Source organism: Crocodylus siamensis, chromosome 3 (assembly GCF_052110815.1).
Source record: "Crocodylus siamensis isolate JL-2025a chromosome 3, ASM5211081v1, whole genome shotgun sequence".
Classification (NCBI taxonomy): domain Eukaryota; kingdom Metazoa; phylum Chordata; order Crocodylia; family Crocodylidae; genus Crocodylus; species Crocodylus siamensis.
The window spans coordinates 137614028-137627593 of record NC_143397.1 but is presented as its reverse complement, the minus strand read 5'-3'; the positions used below and the strand labels follow the sequence as shown (position 1 = coordinate 137627593).

Genomic DNA, 13566 nt, shown 5'->3' with positions numbered 1-13566 from the left:
ATCAGGACAGAAAGTACTGCAGCCTAATAGATAGTTTTCTGAATTCACAAGGCAGCTTTGAATATGGTCTTCTCCTGACCCTATGCTCTTTGAATTCCAGCTTTTAGTTATTAAAACTAAGAAACAAAAGTAAATAGGTACAAGTACCAGTTTCATACCAGTATGTGGGTTTTCATCACCAGTTATAAAAAAAAGCCCCTCTATATTTTAAGGTGCCTCTGTGATTGGCAGGTTGTTAAAGATCCCTTTTCTTAAATCAGAGCGTATCTCTGTTTGATGACAGAGATAAAAGCTGAAAAAAATGTCTTCCCCAAAACTGACTGCCTCTTTCTTTGTCAACTTTGGCCACCTCCTTGTGCTTTCTCTCCCCATTTCTGGTAAGTTTAGTTTTTGTATTACCTATAATAATTGTAGTTGTAAAAAAGCCAAGACAAATTCTGGGATAAAGTATCCCTTGTCATGAGTAAGAAGCACAGTGGGGCAGAGGTAGCTTTTGCCATTCTAGGAGCTACTGGTGCTTCTGTTCTGTGACTTCGGGAGTACAGCATGACTGTTCTGTCCCACACAATGTAGCAGAAAGAAACCAACACATGCAGTTCTGTCTCTCACATGCACTTGCACAAAGACACAAACACATGCACTTTGATCCTTTGTGCCACGTTAAGTGAGATACATCTCAAAGGATGGTATATCTTGTGTGCTCCTTCTGATCGTTCAGGGGCTGGCAATGAATGTAGAGTCTCATACCCTGCATTGCAACACACTTGTTTCCACTTGGTGCTGTATATAAATACTGCAGGCTAGACCTCTGTGATGTGAAGAAACTGCATTTGATTCTCACAAGGTTGTGATGTAAATCCTAGTTGTGTTTTCTTACCATCCATTTTTATGGGACCTTGGTAAACTCAACAGCTCAGTTCTCTTAGGGGCGAGGGTTCGGCAGATGTCAACTCAGGAAAAATGAGGTATTCAAATTTCTGACAAACCCTGTTGCAAGCTACCATGTGCTTGTGACAGGGCATAGCATCAAAATCTCATTGGCATTTGGTAAGGCATATCACAACAGGATTTGGCACAAACACACTGCACTTACGATGCAACTAGTCCAGCAGCTTTTAAGGAAGAACTGGATTCCTGCCCAATGTAAAACAAAACCAAACCAAAGGGGCAGCTGAAGCATGATGCCAAGAAGAACCCAATAGAACTACATCTCCATGGATGGTTAAGAGACGTCTAAGTGAAAAAGCTCCAGTCAACAAAAAAAATCTCCTTTAATGTATCATTATAGAAATCTTGATTTTCAGACTGGAAAGGAACTCAGGTTACCTATGCTTACAGTTGGTCACTTACTAATATTACCAAATTTTGTACAAAAACACTCGTTTTATTCTTCTTTTACAAATACGGTGCGATTCCCGCCCCCTTCAACTAACTGAGTTTTATTCTCTGTACAGAACAACTTTGCATGAGGTTAAGGTCCAGCTGAATTGCAGTTGGGATTCCTACTCCCTTTCATTTAGACAGAATTGTCTCGGGAACAGCTCGTAGCACTTGTATGCAGCCAAACCATGGCACAATTTACCCTTTTAAGCCAAGATGCATCAGAAATATCTGTTGGTATAGCATAAATCTAGACAGATGGCTGGTCCTTGCCATTCCTCCAGTTTCTCCACCTGCTATCATAGAACCATGGCACAAAGGCATTGTGTCAGTAGCTGGGGAAGAGATAAGACAGGACCGGTAGGCAGCCTGAGTGCGTGCAACGGAAGAGACTTGGAGCAGAAACACCCTGCAGCTTCTAACCTTCTTTCAAGATCCAGCACTCCTAAGAAATACAGGGCTGGAATTCTACAATAGGTGTGCATATGGGCCCTAGCTGACAGCCACCTACTTCTGCTGACTGCATCTGCCTGTCATGATAAAAGCTGTGCTTTATCAAATAGAAGTGTAGTCAGTAAGCAGTGCAGCATCGTAAGTGTTGCCACCTCTCAGGATTTTATGGTGGTACATGGTGTTCTCTCCTCAAAGGCCCAGCTCCTAGACATCCATATGTTTAAACAAGAATCTCAGTTTTCAGGGGGGAAAAGTGAGCTTCTAGCCTTCATACATACAAAGGAAAAGCCTGAAAGTGTGACTGTTTAGGCTCAAAAGCTAGAAAGCTAATTAAAAAAAACAGCAAATTTCCTTTTCTTTATTAACTCATGATTTCTAATGATTAGAAGTTTAATGATTTGTGGGAACCTAATATTAACAGCTCCTCAGTGTTAAAGGGATTAGTTTTGGCCATCCAGAATAATGCTACAAATTTTGCTGCATGAAAGATGGTGCTTATCACATAATTGTAGCTGAATCTCTGGCAAGCTACAGGTAGACTTGACTTTGCTGCTAAACTCTGTTTCTATTGTGTTGAGACACTGAAGAACAGTTCACTCCTATAGTGCAACCAGTAATAGTTCAGATGTTTAGATTAAGGTGAAGTATTTGCATTGAATAAATTAATACCAGTTCCTAATGTAACGGTGCACTTACATGTTTATTTATGCACTCTAGTTACTGTGCATTAAGTTTAGTACTTGCATAACCAAGTACTAAATCAATGTGCACTAACTGTTAATCCTGTACAGTAGTGCCGGCACATGGGTTTTTACAGACACTAAGCACCAGTTACTGCACACTGATTTAGTACTTGGTTATGCCTAATGCTACTGCACAGTAGCATATTAGCACAGGTTTTGCCCAGTATGCTACTGCACAGTATTATTAGGCTGCTGTGCTGTTAGGATCTTGTGCAGACACACCCACTGTTACTGACAGAAAAATGTGAGTAATAGAGCAGTTCCTTCCCCTGCTTCTCTCCCAGCCCCTAAACCACCACCATCTTTGCCAGACTTTTTCTGAGTGAAAGTTGTATTACCAGATCTAACTACCAATACTCACTGTACTCAGCAAAAATGCACAGCAACCTTTCATTTTAAGGATGTCTGGGCATGTCTACGTGTGCATCAAGGTGCTTTTTCTAAAATGCATTAAATTTAGTACCTCCAATGTGACGTACTTAGGAAATGCACATTATACTTCCTTAATGCACAGTAAAGAATGCACATGGTTTTTAAGTGACACTTAATGCACAGTAGCCTATTTTACTGTGCTTTAGCATAATAGCACAGTTTTTATGTGATGCTTTAATGCGCAGTAAAATAGGCTATTGTGCATTAAAGTGCACGTGTAAATGCACCCTCTGTGACACAGACCAAAAGCATGGATAATCAGTTTATTACTTCCTTTAAGTCAATTATGGATGGCGGGAGCAAAGTTAGGTAGAAAATTGCATGAGCTACAACCCACTGCATCATTCTATCATGAAATTTGGAGGTCCAAAGAGAAAAGGAGCTATGGTTCTGTCCATACATGGGTATCTCAATGTTCGTATAGAGGGCCAAGCCTCCTGTCAGACCATATCACATTATTTCTCGCTTCTAGTAACACAGCCTGTTTAGGAATAATGCTGCCCTGACTTCCTATTCATTGATAGACCTTCAGAAAAACATACATGCCACAGATTTTGTCTCAATAGAACCTAGCACTGTTTTTCAACAGGAGTTTCCTTTGCCTGAAACTAGAACTAAGAACTGCCACATGCATCTCACTTCTTCTGACCAACTCCTCCTCCTCTCTAAGTAGGAAACCCTGATTGTGAGGAGTTTACAAGGGTTGGTGGGGTGGGACAGAGAGGGCTTCATGTCCTGAGTGGAGCTAGTTAGGGACTAGAATCTCCATTCTACAGGCAAGTCTGATATTTAAAAAAATTGTTACAAATTGTTATAAAATGGAATGAAAAAGCCAAGTAGAAGTTTTCTGTTGGGGAAAAAAAAGTTCTAAAACATTTCCATTTGGCCCTGTCAAAGCATTTGGTTTCACCTTTACTATTTTATTTATTTTGTTACACTTGCATAATGTGTTCAAATACAATATAATAACAAATAGTCTTACCTAGAGGGATAGAAACAGAAAAAAAAATCAAAACATTGTTTTTTTGAAGTTCTTCGTGTGAAACATGTTGCATTTTTCCTAGCAAAAGATCCATCAGAGTGGATATAGCCTGAACTTCTTGATAGAGAAGTGTTCAGTGATTTTTTTTTGACCAACTATAGTTTTGAACCATCAAAGCAGGGAATCTTGTTTCTTTCATCTTATGTGAATTCTATGCCTTAGAATGATCTGGCCAGGTTATCTGAGAAGCCTTGAAGAAGAGGAGGAAAAAAAACAAGCTCTACATTAAAAATAAGAGTATGCTGCATGTCTACAAGGGTTACACAGAAGTCTCCACAGCATTTATACTGGAGGCATAAAGCAGTGAAGCCTGCTGAGCAGAAACAAACAGAGACAACAAGTTGCTCTCAATTGTTCATTTCTGTCTTGCTTTCTGAAAGGTATTGTAGCAAGATCTGAAGGCTGAGTATTTGCTCTGGGCTCTTTTTGTCACAAAGGGTGAGAGAGGTCCACGAGGTGTGCCTTGCAGGCCTATATGCTCTCTCATTGAAAAGCTGGTGGAATCAGGATGGGAGGCTGAGACAAAATACTGAGTAGTGACAAACTGGTGAAAGACAAAGGAGAAGAAGAGAGGGCAACAAAGATGCTGCTACTTTTTTTTCTAATCTGCATCTCCAGCTGAAAATGTTTACACCATATGCAAGTACTTAACTATGTTAATTTCTTGCCCTAGACAATACTGCCTGGATTTTAACCAGACGATCTGGCTTCAGACAACATGAGCAGAACACCTTTTACCTCCCTATCCTCATCACCGACAATGGGCGCCCCAGGCTGAGCAGCACCAGCACATTGACTGTTCACGTGTGCAGCTGTGATGATGATGGTGTGGTGATCTCCTGCAATGCAGAGGCCTACATCCTCCCCGTCAGCCTAAGTAGAGGCGCACTTATTGCAATCCTGGCCTGCATCTTTGTCTTGTTAGGTAAAGCCTTCATTCCCCTTCAACACTCACCTTGGCTATTTGAGATACAAGGGCAACACTTAGCCCCATGGTTTGGGAGAGGAATAAAAAAAGAATGCTGGTAAAAATGGCACATAGCAATGTAAAGGAAAAATCTCCTGCCTTCTTTTTATGGAAGCTTCTTCTCTATCAAACTTAGCCTTTCCCCTGACATTATGTCAGGGAAGAGGGATTGTAGGAGCAGAGAGGTCCAGCCATCACACAGTAAAACAGTCAAACTTTGACGCATATCCACAATTAAGTGGGAGGAAATAAAAATGAACTTAGGGAATTATAAAATGTGGTTACTTTGGACCTAAATCTGCAGGTTTCCAAGGTTCTTTTGCAAGATGTTGAATACCTGCCTCCTTTTAAAAAAAAAATCTGTGCTATATATTTAGTGGGTACATCTACACGTGTACCCGACTACGCAGTAACTGCTGATACTGCACAGTCCCAGCACCACATGGGTCATTTCTGACCCGACTACGCACTACCAATGAGCTACTACATAGTAGCTCATTGTTACTGCACACTAGTGGTGGCATCATGGTTCATGCCTACCGATGCTACATCACTGTGGTGATGAGCTACGTCATCATAGCTCATCACTACAGCAATACAGCATCTCATGTAGGTGTGCCAACTCACACAGTCCCCTCACTCTTGTTTCTAAGTTCAGCAGTGGAGCTAATATGCTGAGAATGTCTCAGGGCATGGCTAGTAGGCTACACTACATCAGAAAGCACCATATAGCATTGCCAGCAAAACACACCCTGACAAATCATTCCTGGCACCATGCAAGCTATATACTGGAAAAATGCCATGTAGCCACTTTTCAGTGCATGCTCAGTGCTGCTATTTGTCTTAGGCATGCTCACAGATGTGGTGACTACATGATATTTGTGTGGGGGGGACAAGCAGGAGGGCATGTAAAGCAATGCAAATATACACCAAGCCTTCTCTCCATGTATCCCATCCTTCCCCCTGCCCATTCCTCCTCCATTCTGCACCAGTTAGTGTAACCAACAGGAGTCAAGGTGCAGTTATTCCTCCATTTGCTAAATGTGCTTTTGGATAATAGCCACCTTCTCAGGCATTTCAGAGGCAGAGTTTGAGCAGCTATAGACTAAAGGGTAAAACATTTCAAAAGTATCAAAGAGACACATGTGCAAAGAGGCTGAGGCACGTAGGTCCAAATTCTAGACCTTCCAAACCCCCACTCAATTGCCACCAGCACTGTAGGTGCTTAAAGCCTATAGATCCCTAAATTTCCAATAATGAAGTTTCCCACATGTCAAAACTGCATTTGGCCATGCTGTGATGCTCAAAGATACCCACGATAGCTCAGAATGAGCAAGCTCTAATACAGGAAGCAATGTAGCCACATCTGCATGGCTTTCTGTTCAGGTTAATAATACACCATACTTCTCAGTGAGTCTAATTAAATAGTTCCTAATCCTAGTCAGAATATATCAATTATGCCTTTCCCCATTTAATTTCACCTGTAAATGCCAGTCCAGTTAGCATTCTTAGAGCAGGCTGCAAAACCCATCTAAGAAGCAAAGTCAGTTGCCTGCGCTGAGCCATATACTGCCATAGCTAGACTTCTACAAGTATCTGAGTTAATTTAAACTGAACACAGGAATCACTACATTATACTGCTGTGGGTTCCATATAGATGTACCCATAAGCAGTCGCATAACTGGGGAGGTGTCAGTGGGGCACCAACCCCAGGCGCTGACTTTGAGGGACCACCAGTGTGGTCCTCTTCATTCTAGAAAGCTTTACCATGGCAGGCACAGCCCTGCAAGGGGATGGGGAGTGAATGGGGAACCAGGAACAGCCCCCAGGGGGCCATGCTACTGCCTGTTCTTCAGCTCCAGCAGCTTGAGCCCATGCTGCTACAGCAGCAACCATAGCAGAAGCAACTGCTGCCCAAATGAGGAGAGCCCCAACAGGTAAGACTCCACTCCTACTCCATTCTCCCTCCCCCCTCTATTCTCCAATGGCCAGCATAATCCACCCCCGCTCCGCTCCCCCTGCCACCCCTCTGCCACAGGTGCTGAAAGAGCTTACCTCTGCCCAAAGTATCACTGAAAACCGAGGAGACTTAATGTGAGAAAGGAAGTAGATTAGCCAGACCCAAACTACCAGATTTACTTATGGGTCTAGCTGTCAGCATCCCTCCCCTTCAGAAGTCTGCACTTTTTAAATCTAGGGCCTCAATTTCCCATGTTATTCATACTCAGGATCCACATTTCTTTCCTTGGTTCCCATCTATAGCCACTTCCGCAAAGCTCAGAAGTCTCTGACTTCTGGGCACTCGCATCTCTACCATAAATAAGAAGATGAGCGTTTGAGTGACTGTCACTACAAAAGTGACATATTAACCATGTCAGTGTTTTAACCACCCATTTAATTGGCAGGGCAGTATGGCAGGGTCTTTGCACTCTTGCTGCCTTCTTTCTGCATCCCTTTCATCAGAAATGCACATTTGTTTCTTTTCTCAGTGAAACTGCTCTGACATGGGTATGTTTTGGTTGATCCTTGCAGTGCTAGTGCTGCTCATCTTATCTATGAGGCGGCACAGGAAACAGCCGTACATCATCAACGAAGAAGAGAACATCCATGAAAATATTGTCAGGTACGATGACGAAGGAGGCGGTGAGGAAGACACAGAGGCCTTTGATATTGCTGCTATGTGGAACCCTAGGGAGGCCCAGGTGGTGGTGAAAAGCAGGCAGGACATGATGCCTGAAATAGAGAGCCTCTCCAGATATGTGCCTCAGACATGCGTGATGGATAGCAACGTCCACAACTATGTGCTGGCCAAGCTGTATGAAGCTGACATGGACCTTTGGGCTCCTCCCTTTGACTCCCTTCAGACGTACATGTTTGAAGGGAATGGCTCAGTAGCAGAGTCACTCAGCTCATTACAGTCAGTCACAACAGACTCAGACCAGAGCTACGACTACCTGACAGACTGGGGACCTCGCTTTAAAAAGCTGGCCGAGATGTATGGTGTCACAGATGGCAGTGGGGCTCTGTGGTAACAAAAGAGGAGCTCAGAGCATTTTCTACACAACACAAACATCCGAATCTAGGTCCATTCTCATCAGATGCTTCCATGGACATGGGTGAGGCCTCCTAAAATAGCAATATGGTGCTTGAATGAGAATGGGGGAGAGGGCTGTAAACAAATCTCTCTCTGGATCAGCTTTACTCAGTTAAATTAAGTTAAATTTTTACACAATGAAGAGCAAAAGGAAGAAAATGTTTTTCTTGGTTTTAGGGCTATGTTTGAAAGCTTCACTCCTGGACTATAAAGACGCTTTTCTCTCTCCTAATTTTTTACATGGCAGCTTACTGAGTTCTCTGTATCTGGGTACAAAGTTCCTTAGACTCCAATAGTAATCTTCCACTCACAGGGACTTTGCCAGCAAAAAAAAAAAATATATATATATATATATATATATCTCCCAATGGTTAATTTTTTGTCTTTCCTATTTAAAAATAACATTTGCTAATTAAAAAAAGAACACACAAAGCAGAAAATTGAAATTTGAATCCTATCCTGACATGTTCTTCATAATAAATAAGCTTCCTTACTCTGTGGTTGACAGAGTCCTTTTAATCTTTCAGCAACAAGGCTGACTTTTTCTGTTTTCCATCTTGCCCTTGAATTTGGGCTCCCATTTAATGGCTGTTCTGTAAGTCATTGACATTGATACTAATCCATCTCTTATCAAATTAGTGTAAATTTACTTTCCTCCCAGCTGTTTAAAATTGTGGCACTGCTAAACTGCTCAGAATGAAACCAGAAAAATCTGCCTCTTTTGCACTGTAGATGTCTCTTCCACGTGCCAAATGTGAAGATTAGATGCTACCAATGAAAGCCAAATAAAAAAGAAAATATATTTGGTAAATACATGGGTTAGATGGGCTTTCCTAATCTGTGTGAGGTCAATCCAAGGGATGTTTACATACTGTAGATAACCTACTTGAACAAATGCAGTATTATAAACAAATAAATGGATGTAAGAAAATCACATGTATAAGTTTTGTATATTTGTTAATTTTGGTAATAAATATGATGTACTGAATACAGTACAGTACCTTAGCACCTCTTTTAATAAAAGTTAAACAGAAGGGAAAGTCTGATGTCAATTTATTGGTTGCTAAATTTACAGCAGTTTGGTAGTGTTGGAGTGATGTTATAGCTTTAATGATCCAGGAAATCTGCAAGGGGTAAGCATGTTTGTGAGTGATGTCTTTTCTTGGAGCAGCTGCATGCTTGGGATAGATTTTGACCAGCCTTCAAATGGAATGCATTGCATTCAAAAGCTTGTTTAAGTTTATCTCTATCCTGCAGTTGGTCCAAGAAAAGATGTCACCCACAAAAATCCTTGTCTCTGTACAACAGATAGTGGTTTATCTTCACTTGCCATGGGTAGCAGGCAGAAAGTGATTAATCAGAGCTGCATCCTGGAAGCAAACTGTCAATCTGCATCGAATCATTTGGCCACCCCCCAAACCTGTTAATGTTAATTAGAGTATTTCCTCTCTTTATGAAATACTTAAGGGCAGTTTCAACACACTCTCTAAAATGCACATCCTTATGCTTGGGTAAACATGGGCACAACCCTTGTGTACTACCATTACTTCAGATGGATGATGGAACCTACAAACGCAAAACCCATTCCTGTGCAATGTGTCATTCAGACGAAATTTGGTGCACAGGGAGTCTCATGGTAACATGAACAAGAAGAGTGCACACAAGAAATTGCACAAACAATGCATGCTCTGTTGGAGGTTGTCTTCTGAAAGTTGCATCTAAAGTTGCACATCTGCCCATCTTTAACATCTAAAGAGGTGCTCACAAGGGCGTGTGGAAAACACAGGGCACTTCTTAGTCACATCTGTCTTTCACATCCCTGTCTTCATTCTTCTCTCTGTCATGCACAGACACATCACCTTTGTCTTTATTTATCTTAATGTTACACTGTAAGCTCTTGAGAGCAACGCGTGTATTCTCTCATACGTCCCACCAGCTTCCCATGAGATCATGTAAACAACAAAGGAAGTGCTTCAGTGGTTTCTTGACTGTTTGCTCATATCCCGTGACCAATAGCTGGAAGTTACAACAAAGTAGGTTTAGATTTGATATGGAGAAAAATTTCTTCACTGTTAGAACTGTGAGACTGTAAACTAGACTGCCTAGGCAAGTTGCGGGCTCTGCATCAGTGGAGGTGTTTGAGATGGTTGTGCAGCTACTGGTCAGCGATGAAGTAAGTGTAGTTATGCCTATTATTTTATTACAGGTTTTTCCCATACTTTTGGCTTTGCATAGGACTGAGAGTGATGTGTTTTTCCCTTTCTGCTGCCAGATGTGTCAGGGTTTCTTTAAATCCTTCCTTAGAGGCATCAGGTGTTGGCTGAAGCCAAAGCTAGGGATTTTGACTGAGGTGTGCCAGTGCTCCTTCTGGGACTTAAACCTGGAGGCTCCTGGTTAAAGGGTCTTGCCTGTCTGCTCAGGCTCAGATTACCATATTGGGGGTCAGGAAATAATTTTATTCCATGGTCAGATTGGTATGGACTGTGAGGGAGGGGGGGTTGCCTTCCTCTGTAGCAGGGGGACATGGGATTTCTCAAGCTTATTTTAACAACCCTTTCAACAGCAGGATGTTGGCCACTGTGGTCCCTCTGCTTTATGCTTGGCAAGTTAGGGTATTATATCTTGGGTTGTGTCAGGGTAGACTGTATAGTTTTTTCCTAAGCGGTTTACAAAGAGTTTATATAAAATGGTTTGAATAGGGATGATCCTGCCTCAGGCACAGGGTTGGAATAGATGGCCTCTGGCAGTCCTTTCCAGCTTTGCTTCTCGATGACTCAGTAATGTGTAAGACTCTTGGTCATAATGAATGGACACCTATTCTGCTCCCTAATATTCAACCTGAATAAATGTATTGCAATCCTAACAATATGTCAAAGTCAAAAGTCATCCTGAGTTTAGCAGCCCATTGTGCTGGAACAGTTAAGACTTACTGATTTCCTGCAGCATCACCAGGGAACAATTCTGCTAGCAACACAAATGATGAGGGACTGATTTAAAGCTGACTTACTGAGAACTTTAGGACTGAAAGGAGTCTCCTGGGCTATCACGTACAGTCCTCTCTATTTGCAGTAAGCCATTCACCCCAAATCCCTAAAAATCAGCTACTCTAAATACCACAAATAAAAGGCACAGGACCACCAATAGCAAGACCACTGTACCACAGGAATGATTAACCTCCACCCTACAGGGCTTCCCACATATCAGGAAATTTGACGGCAGGGGAGCAGCGGCAATATGGCCTCCCTCCCCTTCTGTCAAATTCCCAAACCCCAAGCCCTGTGCAGCAGGTTGGGGGACCGGGTCATGCCCCCTTCTCCCCACCCCCCCCATAGTTGGATGAGGTCAGGCCATACCTCTCCACCCAGGCTGGATTGAGCTGAGCCACTTTCCCTTTCCCCATGGGGCCAGGTTGGGGCCAGCTCAAGCCTCCTGTCCTCCTCCACAGGGCCAGGCCATGCCTGCTCCTGCTCCTGCTCCTGCTCCTGCTCCTGCTCCTGCTCCTGCTCCACAGGGCCAGGGCGGGGCTGGGCCATGCCTCCTCCCCACCCTCATAGGGCCAGGTTGGAGCCAGGATGCCCCCTGTGCCCCTCCACATAGTAGGATGGGGCCCTGCTGCAACCACCCCATGCTGGATCAGAATCATCATTTGGGTCCAGCTGCAGACAGCACTGCTCATCTGGCCTGTGACCAAAAATGTTGAGCACCACTGCCCTACCACATGCCACAGGTACAGAGTAGGCAAAACAAGGGCACTACCAAAACTGGGGGCATCCCCTAGCATAAGTCTAGATTGCAACTTCAAACCTGCCTTCTGGAGACCTAAGCTACTCTGTTATCTATGTGCTTCCCCCTGGTATTTCTCCTGCTTCTTGAGACAAATTGCTCTACTATTGCACTTCAGCCTCTTCCTGTTACATGAGACCTTTCTTCCCGTGAAATACTGGACTGAGGGCTGGCTAATGGTCCATGTTTACAAGTGCACCAAATTATGTGTAAATACTGAAGATGCTGATTGAGGAAAAGTGTAGAATTGAGATTGCAGAACTGGTACCAATCCTAACAAGGTACAGTAGAATTGAGCAAACCTTTGAAAGTAATCTTTCTGGGGGGCATACACTTAGTTTCATAAATTCTTTGAGAAAAAAGACTAGTATCTATTCTATCTCATTCTATAAAGACAAAAAAAAATCCCTTTAATGCTCAAAAAGGGTTTGATTTCTAAAACAGGTAAATTATAAAATGGCCTAATCTCTGAATTATTTTCTTCCCCAATTAAGATGTTCTAATCCTGATTCTCCTTGCAGTTAAATGAGTTGTAGGCAAGTGCACCTCCACTCACTTCAAGGAAGTTAGGGCACAGATAGAAGTGCAGCTGCCAACTATAACTAAGAAGGCTTTGCAGGAAATGTTCTGAGCTACAACAGTCCCGTTGAACAAACAGAAGTTCACTGTTGATTCCAGGGGAGATGGGAATCTAGCTGCTGGCTCTAACCTGCAGCCAGTTTCCCCTAAAATGGCCCCTCCTCCCTGTGACCCTGTGCTGTTATCAGAATGGGAGTAGGGAAAGGAAGTTGAGGGAGCTCTTCTAGGGGTTCTCCAACCTGCACTAGAAAGTGAGGGTGGGTTAACTGGATGGGTTAACCTTGCGGGGGCTCCAGTGCACCCACCCCACCCTTCAGTGGGGGCTGAAAACCCCGCAGACTGAACTCCTCTGCTCCCTTTCCTCCTTCATATTCTGAAAACAGCTACAGTCTGGTAGACAGCACAGACACAAGTTACAGAAGACACTAGGTTTTGAAACATCTTCATTTGAACCCTCATGCAATGGCCCATGGATGCAACCCAACAACCCTACACTAGACAATTAGGCTTGCACCTAAAGACTAGGTACAGACAGTCAAAAAGTCTGAGGCTGAATTGAAGTCTTTCCAGGTTAGTCTATACTGCACAGATTAAACTGAAACAGAAGTGAGCAGACATTTGTCTTTGATTCAGGAAGCGCATCCACGTGCCTGCAGTGGCTCAGGCAAGAAGCCAGGGGTATTAGACCACAGCTTTCTGACTGTGTGTTCATTTCCTCTTCCTGCTGCCTCTGAGGTCTCTGTGATTTGCAGTTCAGAATTACAGCAGCAGGACTCTGCAGGGTTTCTCATCACTGCCTTTTCCTGTTTCCAGGTGCCTCTGGGATTTGTAGTCCACAGTCACAGCCAGTACTAAGTCTGAGCAGGGGAAGGGGTGCAGTCATGTAGAGTGGCCATCATACAGGACAGTCTGGTTTTCCTCTATCTTCCAGTGATATGAAACCTGATGCCTTTATGTCCTCTATTTTTGTCTTAAAGAAAAATAGAGGACATAAGGTGTCGGGTTTCGTATAACTAGAGGACAAAGGACAGAGTAGCAGAAAACAGAAATATCCTCTATGATGGCCTCCCTATGTCCATGGGCTGCATGCATC

The 13566-nt window shown here is 43.1% G+C and overlaps 1 protein-coding gene across 1 annotated transcript in view; it reads left to right on the top strand.

The window, feature by feature from the left end:
• CDH20 (cadherin 20) overlaps positions 1-9136 on the top strand; it is a 179000-nt gene extending 169864 nt beyond the window's left edge. The window contains exons 10-11 of the mRNA XM_090039324.1: positions 4724-4975; positions 7550-9136. Coding sequence (XP_089895450.1) covers positions 4724-4975; positions 7550-8049 — 752 coding nt within the window. The 3' untranslated portion in view covers positions 8050-9136. The remainder of the gene's footprint in view (positions 1-4723; positions 4976-7549) is intronic.
• Positions 9137-13566: the final 4430 nt, after the last annotated feature.